Source organism: Lissotriton vulgaris, chromosome 12 (genome assembly GCF_964263255.1).
Source record: "Lissotriton vulgaris chromosome 12, aLisVul1.2, whole genome shotgun sequence".
NCBI classification, from domain to species: Eukaryota; Metazoa; Chordata; class Amphibia; order Caudata; family Salamandridae; genus Lissotriton; species Lissotriton vulgaris.
In genome coordinates this window covers 533,756,335-533,776,105 of record NC_141700.1, presented here as the reverse complement: position 1 = coordinate 533,776,105, position 19,771 = coordinate 533,756,335, and the positions used below count along the sequence as shown (strand labels likewise).

The window sequence follows — 19,771 nt, the reverse complement described above, 5'->3', positions numbered from 1 at the left end:
TTTGGCAGTCATCTTGTGACTCAGTTGAGTCGAGTCACTAGAAAAAACATTAAAAAACAAGATAAGGGGGCAGGGTAGAAACTTCCTGACCCCACATGCCTGTTCAGGGAGTCCCTGCCCAAAAAAGCATTTTTTAAACTTGTTGTTTTTTAAAAAAATGAATCGCGGGCTCCCTCACTTTGTTTACTTTAGGCCCCAGGTTAGGCCAGGTCCCGGGGGCAATAACAAATAAAGATGCAGGGGACTGCATAAAACTAGCCCTGGTGACTTCCACCTCCCCAGGGCTAATAGTTTGAAGTGCTGGAGGTAACACGGCCTACCCACAGACCCAGGGACAGCCACCTCCCCGGGGTTATATTTTATTCTAATGTTTGGGGGCAATGAGGTCCCTTAGCGTCCTGAGGACCCCAGGACTTAAGTGGACTTCATCCCCCAAGCAGCAGTGCACCAGGAGGCGCATTTGCAGAGTGGTGGAGAAAGGGGCATGGCCTCTGACCACCTCTCAGCAAACTAGCTGGGAGGGACTTACTGGAGGTAACAGGAGGGCTAGTTGGCCCCCAAGGACCCTCAAAAGGCAAGAGGACTTCATACCCCAAATAGTAGTGCACCAGGAGGTGTGTTTACAGAGTGGTGGAGAAAGTGGAATGGCCTGTGACCACCTCTCAGCAAGCCCACTGTGTGGGGCTTACTGGAGGTAACAAGTGGGCTAGTTGGCCCCTAAGGACCATTATCAGTGAAGGGGACTTCCTCCACCAACCAAGAGCTTGCCAGGATGCGCATTTGCAGAGTTGTGAAGAAAGGAGGCGTGGCCTGCTATCAGACCTCAGTAATCCTGCTGCATGGGACTTACTGGAGGTAATAGGAGGGATAGTTGGCCCAAAGGATATCCTTAGGGGCCACCTACCCCTCCTGTTACATCTAGTAAGTCCCACACCACAGGATTGCTAAGAAGGTTGTCAGAGGCCACGCCCCTTTCTCCACCACTCTTCAAATGTGCCTCCCGGCTCACTACTAGTTGGGGGATAAAAGCCCTTTTGTTCCAGAAGAACCTTGGGGGCAAAGAACCCCTCCTGGTACCTACTGTAAATCCTACACAGTGGAATTCCTGAGAGCTGGTTGTTGGCCCAGCCCCTTTTCTTCGCCACTCTACACACATGACTGCAAGTTAAAAAAAACTTAGAAATTCGCTAAAAAAAGAAAAGTTACAGGGACATTATAGTTTGCAAATAGAATTTAAAAAACCTTTGAAATTCACTAAAACAACCAAAGGTTACATGGACATTATAGTTAGCAAATATAATTAAAATAACCGTAGAAATTCACTAAATAAACCAAAGGTTACAGGGACGTTATAGTTAGCAAATAGCATTTAAAAAACCTTAGAAATTCACACAAAAAATAGAGGTTACAGGGACATTATAGTTAGAAAATTGAATTAAAAAAACTTTAGACATTCACAAATAAAATAAATTATACAAGGACATTATAGTTAGCCATTAGAATTTAAAAAACCTTAGAAATTCACCAAAAAAACACAAAGGTTTCAGGGCCGTTATAGTTACCAAACAGACTTTAAAAAAACCTTCGAAATTCACACAAAAAAATAAAGGTTACAGGGACGTTATAGTTAGGCTGACATTTCACTTGTACAAAACCAGAGAAATTCATCTGTTATATGCACTGCTTATGACCTTACATATTACATCACTCATGACATGGTCAGTGACATCACTGATGACATCTCAAATGACATCACTGATGATATCATCCACATCATCTCTGACGCACCCACTCACAGCCCTATAGAATCTTTTATACACCCACTGCCACTGCCACGCCCACACAACCATTCACAAACCCATTGAAAGAGCCATACCAGTACTTACACAGCCACTCACTAATTCATAGATCTACACACACATCCACTTGCTCGCCCATACTGCCACTCCTACACTGCTCAGTTACCAATACAGCCATTGACATATCCACTCATATTCTCATATAGGCACTCACACAATGAATGAGTCACCCATAGAACTAATCACACACCTACACACTCACCCATATAGTCAATCATACAGGTGCGTACTAGCCCCAAACAGTTACATACACATACACTTAGTTGCTCATACAAAAAGTAACACATACACATTCACCTGTACAGTCACTGACAGAAGCATGTACTCATCCAAATAGCCACTCTCACATTTACTCACTTACGCATACAGTCCCTCATAGACCCAGCCAATCACATTATACTGCCTTTCAAATACCCAGTTACTCACCCATAATGACACAGGCACTCAGTCACTGACACAGCCATACAGATACTCACTCATCCATACAGCTTCTCACTCATGGACTCACTGCCCCATACAGGCACTGACTCACCCACTCACTCATCCATACAAGCAGTCACACACCTCCTAACCTCCTCACCCACACAGACACCCAACAACCACAGAGATAGTCAACCAATCAATCACCCATATATATCCATTCACGTACCCACTAACATAATCATACACCCACTTAGACATCAACTGACAGATACATTCACACAACCAGTCACTCATCCATACATTCACTGAGACACCTAATCACTCACTCATATAGTCAGTCACAAACCCACTCAGTCATCCAAACAGTCACTCATACACCCATTGATTCACCAATACACCTAGGTATATATATTTAACACTCATGAACCTTTTCTAAAAAACTCACAGTCACTGTATCATGTCATCACTGATGTCATTGGTGATGTCATTTGAGATGTCGTCAGTGATGTCACCGTAGCTTAAAGAGGGCGTGACCCAAACCATGCCTTCGAGACAGCACTGGCCATGTAAATGGGTTCATTTACAATCATTTTGTGTAAGTGTACCTTCTGTGGCTGTCATAAAAACTGGCATCTACTCTGGGACACCACTGATCTGTGCTGTAATCTTGAGTTGACGTGTCTAAGAGCACAGAGATGCCATGCTAATTCTTGTGTGTTTGCAACATGCCCAATCCATGGCCTCTGCTCGGTCACAAGATACTGTAAACTGCAAAAGACAGAAGCTTGGGAGCATCACACATCCTGGCATGCACTCTTACAAGATGTTGCATTTTGAGAATGTCACCGAATTTAGCAACTTTTCAGAGCTATATAAAAGATCTTGTTTAAATAGATAATGCTGCAATTCTAATAATTAAAGTTATAAGTCGGAGAACCCACTGCATGTTTGTGCCCCTGCTGGACGCACAGTGCACCACCTATCAGCATGGCACAACTCTGGAGACCAAGTTCAGAACCAGAAACCCAGACTTTGTATACTGAACTTCATAATCTTGTGTTTATTTGTCTGCATGCCACAATCTAATTATCCGACAAAAGTACAAGTACTCAGAAGAGATTCAGTCTGAGTTGTACAATAAAAAAATGAATTTGTATATTATTCCAAATTACCCAATTTATAAAAACATGCAACTTCATTGCTGACTATTAAATGACCATTTTCAATGCTGAAAGCATGATATATTTATCTTTCGTCTTCAAACGCACCCCGCCTCCTATGCTGCCTGTGAGTGAGTTACAGAGGTTTCCCTGAGCTTGCAGATTGCATCCCGCTCTCATTTCATTTTGCTTTCCCCTTACATGCTGCATGCCCATACAGCCCATAAACCTATCAAGATAGATAAAGTGGAAATGCAAGCTGAGGTACCCCCTCCCCTTACCACCACTGAACCCTCCACCGAAGTCCGGGCCCAGAGAGTAACCGCGGGGCTACCAGAGGTGCACCCAGCTGCCAGAAGTTAGCACACACACTCACACCAAACAAAAGACTCAAGTGAGCCATTTCTACAGCAGTCTGCAGATGTTCAGCTAGGGAGCAAGGAGACATGCACATGCCCTTGGACTTGCACTACCGAGTGCAATTTGTAGTGAGGGGAAATTTAACATATAATGTGTTGAACTACCAATATTCTGGTGAAAAATTAGCCTGTTCTCACCAGACATTCCCACACATTCACCTCTATCGAGGATTTCAGATTGTTTTTCAAGGTTAAATTTCCACGAAAACAAACTTGCTTTGCCTTCACCAAGCCCAAGAAGTTGGGATCATATGTCCTTGTTCTTGCTTGGGGGTCTCAGGGGGAGCCCCAATGTCCCTGTAGACCCTGCCGGCTCTCCACCCCCATTGGGTGCCTGCATTGCTCCTGCATGCAAGGAGAAGCAAAAACTGCTGCTTACTGCATGCAGGAGCAATTTCTTTTACCTGTTTCCCTGCCCTGAAACAGAAGACAAGTGCGCCCCCAGTGGGCGGGAGCAGACTTACTGTTGGCTCTTGCTTGGCGGGAGCTTTAAATCCCCTTCTGCCAAGAGAGAATAAACACCTTGGGACATAGCAGGAACCAGCCCTGGGATCTGGTGGTCCCCACTGCCATTAACGGCTCCAGGAGAGGGGCTGGTCAGCCTCCCTCCTTTTAAAGTACACAGCCATGCCTGGGCAAGTGGTGGTCCCTTGGGCTGAAAATAGCCCAGTGGTGGGCATGTGGCCCCTTCCCATCCTTGAAAATGAGGTTGTGGCCCTAAGGCCAAAAATGACCTGGTACGAGGGCCACGCATCCCCTCTCCCCATTCCTCAAATAGGCCTGACATGGAAAGGAAGTGGTCCCTGGGGCTGAATACAGCCTGGGGGGAGGTGTGCAGCCCTCTTCCCCTTTTAGCAGTTGCCCAGGCCCCAGAGATGTGAGGTACCCTGGGCTGCGATAAACAGCCCAGGAGAGGGACCACGCCCCCCTCATTAATCAACCCCCCAGGACCTGGTCCACTCGAGGGGCATATAGAAACAAGAGCAGGAAAATCCACCATTATTTTGTGGGAAAATCGAGAAAAAAAATTTGGGGCCTCCTGAAGCGTTCCTGTGGAACCACCAAGCCTAGGTGGTCAGAGTATTCCTTCCTTTCCCCCTTATGGTCTTTTTCACTTTTTTTCTTGGGTCTTTCTGATTGAATTGTTGGCAGCCAACCAGATCTCACCATGAGATCTGTCTGATCGGTGGAGGATTCATGCCCCTAGATATCTATAAATGTTTTTCCTTTAATAACTCCAGAACTACTGAAAAGATTTACACCAAATTACACAAAGATCACTTTCTGGACCAATATCTGCCTTTTTGCTAAATTTGGTGCAATTCCGTTCAGCTGTTTGGGCTGTAGTCCTGTAGTCGCGTCCAAAATCTCTATGGGAAATTGCATGGGAAATGCACAATTGCTTGAACCCCCTTTCCCCTTTTTCTCAGTACCCGCTTGACGGATCACCTCAAAATTGTCCATGCAGAACTAGAATAAGTAGAACACTTTTTGGAGAAATTTTGTGATGATTCGTCAAATTGCGCCAAAGTTATTAGCAAACTACAAAACGCTTCATCTAATGAAGCTAAGTCCTAACGATAACTACCTACTGGTGACTGTCAGTAGGTTACATAAATATATATTTATTACCACAAAGATAGATAACGCAGCACTCCTCTGGCTTGTAAGATGTTTATTTAGATCGTGTTTCTCCTACGCATTTCGGCCTTGAAGTTCCTGATCATGGCAGTGTTTCACATTAGTCCTTTCTCACTTTCCTGTTTATATACATATGCACAATGGTATCTAACACAGTGCTTTCTGGGTGGGGTAGTTCTTCGTTGATATATTGCTTTTTGTTTTCAATGTGCATGATCCTTCCAATGTCCCTAGGTCCCCCCAATGCATATATCAGAGTTCCTCGAAACTTTCACCTGACTAAATATCTCCTTGTATCTGTACTTTTGAGAAATCAAAAGGGAAAGGTTTACATGACCCAAGGTTGTTAATTTACATGACCCAAGGTTGTTAATGTGTACAGACAGTTCAGTGTAATTTAATATGAAAATGACAGTGCTGTCCTGAAAACGTTCGCGCCACCGCATAGGTCTAAGGGCCCTCAGCCCCACCCACTTTAAGACACTCAGGGCCAGATGTAGGAGCCCTAATACCGGTCGGAAACGGCCGATTTTGGCTGTTTCCGACCGGTATTAGGGTTTTCAGATGTAGGGCATGCATTTACAGAATCGTTTTTTTACCGATTCTGTATTTACCGATTCTGTAAAATTACCGAATCGGTAAATACAGATTCGGTAAAATACCGATTCTGTAAATGCAGATGTAACTGGCACATGTCAGAGTGCCACAGGGCTTTAAGAATCGGTATTTTACCACCCAATCTAATTGGGTGGTAAAATACCAAATTCAGGTGTGCATGCACATCTGTGCATGCACACCTGTGCCATGTGACACACAGACATGCCCTATGGGCATGTATGTGTGCCACATGGCACACAAACCTGTAAGTGGGTTGCTAGAGGGTGTCAAAGTGACACCCCCTGCACCCTTGCAAGAATAGGTAAATACCGAATCGGTAAATACCGATTCGGTATTCCACATTGATTCCTATGGGCTACAAGGCCCATAGGAATCGATGGGGATACTGAATCCGTATTTACAGAATCAGTAAATACCGAATCTTACAGATTCGGTATTTACCGAATCAGAATTACCTACATTTCCCCCCCTCTAATTTACCACTTCTTAAATACCGAATCGGTATGATTAGGTATTTTAGAATGGTAAATTAGATTTACCTACATCGGGCCCTCAGTCTGCTACTCAAATTTTGCAAAAACTGAATGCTTTAAAACATAGCTTCAGCTTAAGAATTCATGGCTTTGGCATTAATACATATGCGGGCTCCTTCTTAATTAGAACGTGCATAATGCGGATGTAGCAAATAAAAGTAACCTACGCGGCGATACGCTCGGAGGGATGGACACCACAGGAAAATAATAAAGTTTGTTGAAAACAAAAATCAATATATCAACGAAGAACTACCCCACCCAGAAAGCACTAAGTTAGATACCATTGTGCATATGTATATAAACAGGAAAGTGAGAAAGGACTAATGTGAAACACTGCCGTGATCAGGAACTTCGAATTCAAAACGCGTAGGAGAAACACAATCTAAATAAGCATCTTACAAGCCAGAGGAGTCAGAGACATCACTGGTGACATCATCTGCAGACGCACTCAACCACTCATACCCCTATACAACATCTCATACAGTCACTTGCACACCCACACAACCACTCACAAACCATACTTGTACTCAAACAACCACTCACTCATCCATAGCAGGAGTTGGCCCTGGGGCATTCCCCAGTACCATTAATGGCTCCATGAGGGAGGCAGCAGAGCCCCCTCCTTCTGTTTTCAAAAGCCAGCCCTGGGGACGTGGTGGTCCCCCAGCCGTTTATGGCCCCCCTCCCACATACATTATAATAGCTGGCCCCAGGAGGTGATGGTCCCCAGGGTGCTGGGGGTCAATTCAGCCCCCTCTCTATTTATTTAGGCAAAGCCCCAGGGAGGTGGTGGTCCCTGAGGCACAAAAGAGCCCTTGAGGGGCTGCCTGTGCACCCACCTCCTTTTTTATAAATAAAGCCCCAGTGAGGTGGTGGCCCCTCGGGGCTCCAAGAGCCTCCGAAGGGGAGCCTGTGCACCCCCCTCATTTTTTAAGCAATGCCTCTGGGACCTGGCCCACCCAGTTTTTTTTAAAACAAGTACACAAGACTATGCTAGTTTAAAAAAAAAATCACCAAAATAGTGGATCCACCACAATTTTTGGCACAAATTTAAACAAAATCTTGTTTTGCCCTGGCAGGGTCCATCTGGGACCTAAGCATCAAAGAAAGGGGTCAGAGTATTACTACCCTGCCTTTTTTCTTTTTTTTAACCATTTTTCAGGGACTCAGCTGAATCAGAGTCCCCAGAAAGCTACCAACACTTCCTGGTTGAAATGTTGGCTGCCAATCAGATCTCAGCACAAGATCAGTAGGGTTCTACAAATTTGCATTTCTTTAAATATCTCTAAAACTAATGAATGGATTTACACAAATTAACAAAAAATGCTCTTTGGACCAAGAGCCAACTTTCTGCCTAATTTGGTGTAATTCCGTCCAGCAGTTCGGACTGTAGTTGTGTCTAAAAATGCCTTATCATGAGGAACACACTTTTTTTACCCCCCCTTTTTTTCTCGGCCCCCGCTTGATAGATTGCTTTCCATGCACAACTAGAATCACCGGCGCACAATTTTGGGACATTTTGTGAGGATTCGTCAACCGGCACAAAAAGATATAGGCAAGTCAAAAAAGCTTTTCCTACGGAGCTGCTTGTGGGTATCTGTCTTCGAAGAGATGTGTTAAAGCTCAGGAATTAAAAGCAGTGGTAGAATTTTGTGTGGCTTTCTGCTGTGGAAGTGAAGATACAGCGGTGGCACATGATACATTGGCAGAGCATGCTCTTGGTCTCTGTCCTAGAATGGGCTATATGTGACGAACGAAGTACATTGGCAGGGTGGTTGGGGAATCTCTGTACTGGAATTGCACACATGTTGCTGGTCAGGAATAAAGAGAATTTGAGGATAGTTTGTCGCTCTCCACTAGAACAACAGGGGTACCACAGCTCAGGACTGAAAAGTCACCATGTGCAGATGTGGCCCTGCCTCAAGACGTGCTGGCCTGGGATAGCGGAGGGAGTTGAAGGCCTAGGGCTTAATTTGGAGAACAAAACACCTTGTCAAATAATTGTAAACATTGTGTTGTCACAATTCAATTGTAATACTTGATTACAGGTGAGTAATGACCTAATTTTCTTAATCGAGGTCAGATTTGATATTATGACCAGACTAAAATTAAAAGAAACTAATTTATACAATTTTGTAGGGTTCATGTATTATATTCTATACTTTTTCACAAAACGTACAGTGTAGTTATGACTTTTAATTTATAAATCCAGGAGGAACTACTTTAGCACCTAACCAAATATTTTGCAAATATTTCACACTTTTTTCGAGGTTCCCTTACATTGAACACTTAATTCGGTTGTACGGCACAATGGCTCAGATAATTTATGTGCAGTCAACAAAGCCTGTGAATTTGCTGGTTCTCAGCTCTGAATATATAGGCTCAGATTAACTATGCGTTTGGTCAGGCATTAACATGTGCGCCCTTGCAATGCAAAGCAGTGCTACAGAATGCAAAGTGGCACAAAATGCAGCACTGGCCGAATTTTGCAACCAACATATTATTTGCACCAAAAATGAAATCACAAATTGTTTTCCATGATGCTGCAGCAAATCCTTGATAATAAATGGCAATGGAGTATAATGGGGCGAAAACATCAAAAGCACCACTTGCAACCCTTGCAAAGACAAATCTACTGAGATAGAGAGACCTATCTTTGCCTGAAACTCTAGTGACAAATGAAACCAAGCTGAAACAGTAGACTAGTGGATTACTGTTTGTGAGGTGTAATTTCTTCGAATTACACATTTTATGTCTTTTACTCTAACTCTTGCATGCCCAAAATGCCAGCAAACAATGCAAGCAGACAATTTTTCCACTATTACAGCGCTATGGTTAAGATTATTGTTGATCCCAGGCATCTAATATTATGGTTTAGGGTGTCCACCTCACTGCAGTACATTATGGTCTATGTCTCCATTCCTCAACTTTTCAACTACAAGTCATTGATTTCTGGAGGGTTAGTCGAATGAGTGCAATGGAAGCAAAACAAAACTACAACTCCCAGAATGCATTAGGCTAACACACACAGCTCGAGGACTGTAAACAACGTCTACAGTGACCTGGAGGAAGGTGGTCACTGTACTGCAAGTTAACCCGACAATCACCAACAACCATACAATCTGGAAAAGAAACACAACTGGCCACATATCCCATACATGACTTTTTCAAGATTAGAGTTTGGGTGAAATGAGAGGGAACCCTGCTTGAGTTGCTTTCCCATTCCTGGGGTGAAGAAGCAGCAGGAGGCTGAGCTCCAAGGACTATCAGTAAATAGTTTCCACCTTTGAGTATGCCCCAAACAACAGAAAGGTGACCCACTTACCCCAAACTGTGATGAGATGGATGAAACAGCACAGCATGCTTCTCTCAGTGGAGTAGCGCGTGCACTGACCTCTCCCCATGATCCTCAGATGACCAGCAGGAGCGGAGAGGATGGGAAACTGTGTGCCTTTTAGAAATCTGAGCTCAAGGAGGAAACGCAGGAAATTGAGGAAGTGTCTCTGCCTCAGCATTACGCGTGAGCTCATTTAAATATAAAGATTCCACAAAGCAGAGGTTTTCAATCAGGTGAAATGCTGCACTCCAAGCAAGCATAATTAGCTCTGTCTTAGGTGAGCTTATCTGTGGAGACCTTAGCGTGTACCAGCTGTATATCTCCAACGCAGCCAAGCAGAGCAGCCCAGTGATGTGTGCTCAGCTCTTCCTCTAAACAATGACTGATAATGGATCCATCAATGGAGGCTATCGATCAAACTTACTACGGCTTGGAGCAGCAGCTCATGCAACATAAAGCATTGCAAAGTGTCGCCAAGTGTGGCAAACAGCAGCGATGGGACAACTTTCACATGTCGCGTGAAAGGTATTTTGCACTGAAAGTTGACCCTCAGGCGGTGCCCATACTCCTCTGCGCCATTCCCATTTTGACGTATGCGAGTGGGGCGTGTCTGGGGAAGGCCTTTAACCCCTTCGCTGCTGATGACGAGCTCAGCTCCTCATCAGCCACGGTGGTCGTGTGCTGATGACGAGCTGAGCTCGTCATGTAACGCAGGTTTTTGTAAATTGCCGCACAGCGGAAAAATTACCGCCACAGCAATGTGGTTAAAGCAAAACCTACGTTTTTGCACAAAGTCAGAATTATTCATTTAGTGTGTTCTGGCTTTTGCCATAAGCATAGCGCCAAGTAAAAAAAAACAAACTGGAACAAGCAATGAGTCGAGCATTATACTGCCTTTCCTGCCTCCCTGTAAAATGATTGCTTTACCATAAAGTGCACACTTCTTACTTCCATGACCTCGGTGGTGTTGTCTACACTTTGCACTTTGTACTGGAGGATATATATACTTTCAGTTTAAATCCTACGCTAGACACAGCTGGCTCACATTCGCACCACACCGCGAGGCTTAGGTACAGATTTACAAAAGTGCCGTGCAATGCTGCGCAGAAGCCAAAAATACTGTGCTGCATTGCATGACAGGGAGAAAGCAGGAGAGCGCCATATTGACATAGATATGACATTTTTCTCCCCTCTCCCTAGCGCTGGCGCATTATTTTGCTGCCGAGCACCACAATTACATCTTTACACCATAGTGGATGGGTGTGTGCATGAGTCTAGCATAAGTTTTGTACTGGAAAAGTTCCCTTCCAGTACAACATTCTATGCCTAGACCAATTTTAAACCGTTCCTACTTTGTGTGCTGTACTTTGCAGCACACATGCAATGCCGGAAATGAACGTTGAAATTAAAACGTTTCCCCTTTAACGCCTGCTTTCAAGTGACGCTAATTTTTGTAATGTAAAACCATGCCTACTGTTGTTAGTAGTTACGGTTTTGTATCAAAAAGCATTGGTGGTTGCCTGGGAACACCTATGTGCCAATCATGTAATGCCCCCTTGATGCTAAGTAACACAAACCAGTGCTTCGTGCTGCCCTTGTTTTGCATTGGAAACAAATAGCAAAAAGTAAATTTTGTGCTAATTTGTGTAACTTTTGTGATAAAAACCCAGCGCAAAATATTACAAAATCTAGCCCTCGGTGTCACTCAGAACAGCCAGACTTAGTGCATGAGACATAGATCAGATCTCCTTGGAATTCCGTGGAGTTACATAAAAACACCGCGAAATTCCACGGAGTTCCGGTAGCGGGTGGAAAATATGCAGCTCGGGCAGCAATTTAGTGCGAATGGCGTGAGCAGCACTGAAATATCAGCACAAACGGCACAATGCATTGTATAAGAATGTGCTCCCATTCAAGCTGATTTGGCTGCTGCTTGAATAGAAAAACAGCAATTCTACTGGAGTAGCAGCCCTGTGACGATTAACAACTATGTTAGAAAACCATGCGGGGGACGCCAAATCTTGCTCGTGCTCACCAGCACGCATTTTCTGGAGCCTCGTGGGGGAAAATTTCCACCACGCGGTGATTTAGCGAATTTTGCCAGAAGTCCATGCTAAACAGTAATGTGGAGTGACCAAAATTCAGCCAATTCCACGGGCGAAATTAAGCATTCGACCCACCCCAACTTGCTAAGCGGGTCTTCGATCCTCTGGAGAGATGAAAAGTGAGGACCTTATTTTAACACCCCAAAGTTATGCCCGATAAAGTCTCCCCAGGGGAATTCGTAACTCCAGGAATGCAAAGTTACTAGGTGTCAGACCCTGAGGCCACCCTCACATTTGAGGAACCGGTGGGTGGCTCTCGTTCAGATTCCCAGGGTATTCCTCATTTCACCCCCAGTATTTCACCAGGATGCTCCACCTGCTTTACCAGAGAGAGTCTCCAGAACACATACTATCTGCCTGTGGAGTTACTACAGACCATGCAATCCCGAAATTTCAATGAGGTCCAGTATATGGTAAGTTACGGTCAAGTACAATGTGGCCAGGACACAGACTGTGCCCTCTTCTTAATTGCCCTTCTGTTACTGTAACCTGTATCAAAGTCCCACTCAAGATCCTTTTTTTAAAAGCAAGGGTGATTTAGCTGAACCCTTAATATTATATTAAGGGTGCTTCAGAGCATGAGATCATGTCCTTTCTGTGATGTACTTTCTGCACCTGGTCTTGTTGTAGACTGAATTTAGATGTCAGCAGTTTTACAGGGTCCTGTCGGGGTTTAGAGGTTCATTCTTTAAGGTGTAGTGGGATCCGCCTACTGTGGTTATAGTGGGCATTTGCTCAAGACTCATTACCCATAATGCTCCTGCTGAATAGTTAACATGGCATTTTTGTTTTCTTATTTTTTCGTTGCCAAGCACCTTCTTATCATATTTTTCATCAGTTAGCTCTCACTGATGTCAGCCAAGGGTCCAGGATCTGTGGGGCACCTCTTTGGGATCAATACTCACACAAGCAGAGGCCAGAAGCAGAGCTCAGGCGGTCCATAATGGTCCAGTTGCAGCTGGTCCACTGGGCAGTTACAGGAAGGGCACTGGAAGCTTGTTGTGTACCTGTAGTTCACACAAGAGGTCAGCCAACTGACCTTTGGAGTCACTCTGGGAAGAGTTAGATCAAGGCAAACAGTTTTGAACTTCCTTCTTCAGAGAGAAAAACAGTCCTTCAAGCAGAAGGGCAGTCATTCTGGCAGCATGACATTCCTTCTTCCGAATCTTCCACAGGTATAGGAGTGTTCTGAGGAGTGGTTCTGTGGCCCCTCTTTTTATGCTATGTGCCTGCTATTGTGAGGGAATTACCTGTCCTACCCTCAAAAATGGTTCTGGTCAGTTCTTCCCCTTCTCCTGGTCCAGAAGCCAAACTGTCTGCGGTGACAAAAGGCAGGGCAAGCGAGGTGTCAGAATCCTATTTGTGTGCTGTGGACAACGTCCATTGAAGTGTAAGTGAGGCTGGATTTTGCCACTCCCTAGCCATGGTGTCAGGATTGCCCATTCTGTCCACATCTAAGCCTCCTTTGCCTCACTGGAAGCAATACACAACTCCAGCAGCAGAGCCATTAGCAGCATGTGACCCAGGACACTGGCAGAGAAGGCACAGTTGGTTGGGAAAAGATAATTTTCTAAAAGTGTCATTTTCAGAAATGTAACTTATAATCCAACTTCATCATTAAAGGGAATTTTAAATTATAATTTGTTTGAGTGTAAACAGCACTTCTCTATCTGGTCATAATCTGTAATTAGCACTTATTAAATGTAATAAGGTACCCACTATTAGTCAATGGGATAGACGGACCTTACAACAGTGAAAAATGACTTTAGGAACTTTTCACTGCCAGGACATGTAGATCTTAAGTACACATGTCCTACTTTTTAAACTCAATGTCCCTGCCCTATGGGTCTTTAGAGCCCACCTAAATAGTGACTTATAAGTATTACCTGCACACACAGGCTGCAGTGGCAGGCCTGAGACATGTTTTACAGTGGTCCTTTACAGGGTGCCACAAAGAGTGTTGCTGCCCATTAATAGCATTTATATTGGAGGTCTTGGCTACAGGTAGTACAATTTACTAGGGACTTGCAAGTAAATTAAACATGCCAATTAGGTGTAGCCTAATTTCTCCATGTTTAAGGAGAGAGTTAAAGCACTATAGCACTGGTTGGAAGGGGTAAGCGCACAGAACCCTGATGCCTACAAAAACGATATCAGCATAAATCAGAAAGTGAAGGCAAAACATGTGGAGCAATGCTACACCAAGGATGTCAGATCTAACAACTGTGATTTGAAAAACCTGGAAACCTCTAAAATAAAAATAGTCAGCACTTGCAGTGGCCCTTTGCGGCAGCAGAAATCTTTGCTAATGCTTTGAGGTGTCATTCTTGGTCTGGACCAACCCTCTGCTACACGCCAGCCCTCCCGCGCATGTCACACCCTACCCCTTTCAGGCTCTCTCACCTCATTGTGCCATTGCTTCCCATCCTTGGCTCTTGCACTGTGTTGGCCACAGGACCATTCAGAGATATCCCGAAGCCGGACACTATCCTTTAGAGGTGGCATTGGAACCAGATGAACCAGATGAAGTTGGAAAACGTCCACCATTTTGATATTGATCAAGAGCAAGGATTTCTATCTTCCCGCGACCATGCAGGAATAATACAAATATGTCCACTGCTTACATGACTAGAGGTCCAGAGTGTGATCCAACAGAACTGGTACAAAGAGAAGAGCCAAAGAAGTTACAAACTAAGAGGACATAAACAAAGTGAAGAAGGGTGAAGATGCTACTATACGTGTGCTACATGCTCTATATCCGCTGTGGAAAGTGTTGTGTCTTTACACAATATACAACCTTCATTTTCTCATTATAACACAATTATGAATTTCTGACTACCATTTTGGAGGAAAGTTATGAGTTATGATGCAGTTGATGGCAGTTTGGAGAAAAGGAGTGATCCAATCGAAGACATCTTGGAGGAAAGACTGGATCCAATCTTAGGTTGTGTCTGATATGACGGTCTGCTCTCTGTCGTACAAGCAGTACTTATTGGCCTATGTACCATAGACCCCAAAGAAGATGAAAATCATAGTGCTGCAATGTGGTCTCGCTCAAGGATATTAGAACAATTCTCCATGACTGAAGGTTAAATTTGGCACTCCCTGTTTTCCTGATGTTATTTGGCTATGTTCCTTTCCAGAATTTTGCTATGAAATGGAACATTTGAGCAAGCATTGTTGTCAGGTACCGCAGTGGGTCTATTCTGTGTTTCTATAAATTGGGAATGGCAATTGTAAGCTTCATATGTTGCAATACTAATCGTGAAGGAAGGCTCATGTACACAAGGGAGCAGATTTAATAACTTTTAGCACAATGCAGGGCAACAAAAAAAAGTTGCTACACTGCATTGTGTTGCGCAAGGGAGAGAAAGCAGAGCAGAGCCATATTTACTAAATATGGCCAGCTGGTGCTCTCTTCTCCTGCTTTCTTCCCTTGCACCTTGGTGCAAAGGTGTGTGCATGCTCTTGAACACGTTTTGTGCTAAAAGCATGCCCTTCAAGAGCACAATGCAGTACTTTGACACATTTTGTAAGATTTTGACACATTGGATATGCGCTGTATAGTGCAGCGAAATGTTTAGAGAAATGAAAATAATCTGGGCCTGCCTCAAGACCAGTTTTTGATGCAAAGCCTAGTTCAAACATTTTATTACGTAGCTCTTTCCTTACGCTCGAATGGCCCTTTCATGCCCCTTTGACGCAAAGTGGTGTAGTGCCAGGATGGGGAACAACCTTTACAACGAAGGTTTTACAATGCAGTACTGTTACCACGCAACTTTTACAACGCAAGTCGTTACAACGACTTGCGCTGGGGGGCGCTCCAGGATAGTAAATAGTTTAATTTACTATCCAACTTCTTCCCTACTATCCACGGGGACTGGAGTTGGAATAGTAAATTAAAATATTTACTATCCAGCACACCCCAACGCAAGTTGCGTAGTAACGGCACGGGTTGTAAAAGTACGCGTTGTAACGTCGTACATCCTGCCAGGATGCCAGGACAAAAGTGTTTTCTCCCGAAAGCAAATACACTTTCAATACTTTGTTCCACTTTCTGTCACTGTGCCGGACAGTGTGGCAGCATCAACTCTTGATAAACCTGTCCTAAAATGTGCAATCTCTGGAGCAAGATTTATGAAGTATCTTTGATGCAAGACAATGAGGAATAATCTGCCCACAGATCAGGCATTCGGTCTGGTTTGCTAACTTCACAAACTTGATCAGTTTCATTAGTTTGAGAGAGGATTCTGTGGATTGGAGCAAGGTGTGCATGGGTGGTCTATAAGTGAGAATGTGATCGTCTTGAGTTTCACAATAGTAATTTCAATTCTGGACCACTGCAATACCACTTTGCGGAAGTTCCCATTCAGTTGTTGTAGGAGATACAAAGCCTACCCGATCTCTGGTGTGGGACACTCTGACCACATCACTGTGTGTAAATCATAGCCAGGACTGCCCTAGACTACCACAGAAAAGTTCTCCTCCACTTTTAGTCCACTTTTAGTCAACCAGGACCTGCAGTAATTCTTCAACCGCACCCTAGCCAAACTTCCAGCAAAATGTGGTCACCCCCACTCATTGGTCCAAGCTTTGAAACTCACTTCCTCTACCCCCATGCTGAGAAGGAGCACCCCTGGGATTTAAAAAGGTTGTAAAACTCACCAATTCCATAGACCATCAGTGCTTGCAGCTCTTTTAATAGCTCAAGCCTGACACACGTGCATTAGAGGGTTTTACAACAAAACAAGATGACGTAACATTTTTTACGCACTGAGATATTAAGTAATTTGCCCAGATTAACAGGGTGTTAAACCAGGGCTAGAATTCGAAAATGGTTCTCCGTGCTCCTAAGCTAGTAGCACTAGCCACATCTCAACTTGAAAGTCTTTTTCAGTGTCTCCAGAGAGCAATTTTGACCCACCTTCTTCCTGTTTGTTAGCTCTTTCTTCTTCCCTACCAATTGCAGCATTTTAGAGGAGGCTGCAATGTGGTATGAGCACTACTTAAAAACAGTACTTTTAAAAGGAAAATACATAAAAATGTTTATCACTCACATTAAAAAGAAAATGAACGCACTCCAGCAGACTCACTAGAGGTTTAGCAACCACCCACTGCTGGAAATCCTGTTCTCAGTTCATGAAAGACAAAACCAACTCATTGTCATTCAGAAAACAGCTAAAAATACCCTCCTTCTACAAGTGTTCAACTCCTTCAACAACCGCCAGGAATTACATTCAAGACTAACTAAAGGATGAAAATTCAAACAATGTAGCAGCTTCTGTGGTTACCAACATCCTCAAAGAATAACGTTTTCATTTTAAAGTGCACCGGAAAATGTTCTTTATTTAAAAATTTATAAATATAAGAATGTATAAATATCCTCCTACCGTTTTGTCCCAGCTTGCATGCTGTCAGTTGTCCCCGCTGCCTTTCCTTCACCTTATCACATCCTTTCCGAGGCAGAGTCCCAGAGGAAAGCAGCCAAAACAATGTGAAATCCATGAGTTGAAACGTATGTGATAAACAATCAGCCCTTTATGAAAAACAGCTCTGTGTGTTGGACCTCCTCTTCCATTAGCGAATCACACAATTCCTTCCTGTAACATAAATAACTGCATTGACCACACCTCTTTCTCGATGCCACAGTGTTATCCATATCGACTGCTCTGTCAGGAAAAGCACTTCAAAAGTCAGAATTATTTTTGTATCACTTTTTTTTCTTGAGGAAGACAGGGGCAGTGGCAGCTGGTGATATTTGAAAATGGTGAGGTGTAATACATGCACTGACAGCCAGTAAGCAAAGTAAGCTAGCCCAAATCACCCTCACACACACTCACTCTCACTCACGCTTATTCACACTCACTCCACTGAAGTTACCGCACTCATTCTCAGTCATTCACGGTTATTCTCACTCAACCCCCCATACCTAACTCACTCACATTCACTGTCACATATGCACCCACTCTCCTCGCCTGTGAACACAGCATTTCCTTTTCAGTTGTCAATATTTTAACTTTTGTGTGTATCTCCTTTACACTTTCACATAAAATGATAGTTACTCTCAGGCGCAGCCCGTGCAGGTAAGAACAGTGTAGTGATTTCGATGGACGATGACGAGGGAAAATTAAATAAATAAGTAACTTACTTTTGGAATGTACAGCACCATCTCCCTGTGTGCTCAGCTGAGAGTTCTTATAACACCACTTAAGCCCTTGTGATGGATTAGAGTATGCTTTGTGTATCCCTGGTTCATGAGAAATAAAGTGCGTCATTAGACCATTCCCTGTACCAAAACCAGGCCTGCTGAGCTTATGGCAGGGGCTGTGCACACAAAGGACTGAGGTTTAAAAGTGCACAAGCCAACAAATTAACAAGGAGACACAGAACCAAGAAACTAGATTGGCGACTGATAGAGCACCATGTTATTTTGAAAACTTGTAGGGGTGCATTATAACCACAGATAGTCAGTGCCAGCATATTTAGAGGACTGTATTAACGTGCGATTATTAGAATTTAGAAATTAATCAACTTATGTTAGCCTGTTTAGGAATATTCGTGTCGTTTGGGAACTAATGTAGTGTTAACACGGGAAAAGTGCCTTAAGTAAATGTAGAAATGAATACTTCATGTATAAGATGTTGCATTAGGTTTAAACGTGTACCATGTTAAAAGCTGCATGTGTAGTCTCGCTTTCATGAGTGAAATGTCATGCATTAACATGATTTTTAATCTAACGTTATAATGTACTTTAGAAATGTGTTTAAATTGTACAAAGGCCTGAGACATGAAAACGCCAGCAGAGGCCTAACTGTATTTTCTTAGCTTAGTTAAACGTTGTAGGCTGAATTGTATTTTATTCCTAGGGAAAGGCTCCTGTTTGCAGTCGAATTTTGAATTGTAACTTAGAGAGTGTGCAAGGTTGTTTCTCATACGTTTCTGTTGCAGGTGCAAGGACATGGAGCTTGTTAGGTAGAATAATCCATTGTTTAGGAGTTAGGTTGGTAGGAGTGAGAACGAAGGGAGTAGACTGGAATGCAGAGATGCTACATTTGGCGGAGAAAGGTGCCTGGGACCCAAGGACACAGCAACGGTTTTTGAACGAAGATGGAGTCTTACTGGAAAATTCCAAGAGGCTGTACCTACCTGAAGGGGTGTGTTTTGGGCGTATTTACTGTTTTGGGGATTTTGTATTAGGGACAGCACCCCGAGGGTGGAAGTCAGTCTTGGGGCGGGCAGATCAGAGATGAAAGCAGAATAACAGGGTCCGAGGAAGGGGAAGCAGGAAGGAGCATCTTAGAACAAGCTCTGTAGCTTAGGCTACTTACCTATGAAAAGTGAGTGTACTTCTTAGGAAGTCTTCACTGCTGAAAACATTTCTCTTGCCTGGGAGGGATGCTAAGTAAGGATGACACCTTAGAGCTAGAGTAGGGACAGCCTAACCATTTCTTTTTTTTTCCTTTTGTGTAAATGCAGTCAAGATCTCAAGTGGGGACTGTAATAGTTTGCCTGATGCTTTTAGAGCTTACTCTGATCTTTATTTTGAGTCGTCTGAGGCTCTTGCGTAGGATTATGTTTGTATTAGTGCCCGTCTATTTTGTAAACCTCTTGCTGAGGTGCTTGTATATTCAGTTACTTTCGGCTTTGTAATAAATCTCCTAAATTTTATTTTGTTG

At 43.7% G+C, this 19,771-nt stretch overlaps 1 protein-coding gene across 2 annotated transcripts in view; it reads right to left on the bottom strand.

Moving 5' to 3' along the window:
* LOC147677681 (SLAM family member 5-like) overlaps positions 1-17,600 on the bottom strand; it is a 98,573-nt gene extending 80,973 nt beyond the window's left edge. Inside the window, exon 1 of one of the 2 annotated variants that reach the window (XM_086946485.1) lies at positions 17,486-17,600. In XM_086946485.1, coding sequence (XP_086802611.1) covers positions 17,486-17,600 — 115 coding nt within the window. Of the gene's footprint in view, positions 1-9,978; positions 10,060-17,485 lie in introns of those variants that run through there. The other variant, XM_086946486.1, reaches the window with a different exon arrangement.
* Positions 17,601-19,771: the final 2,171 nt, after the last annotated feature.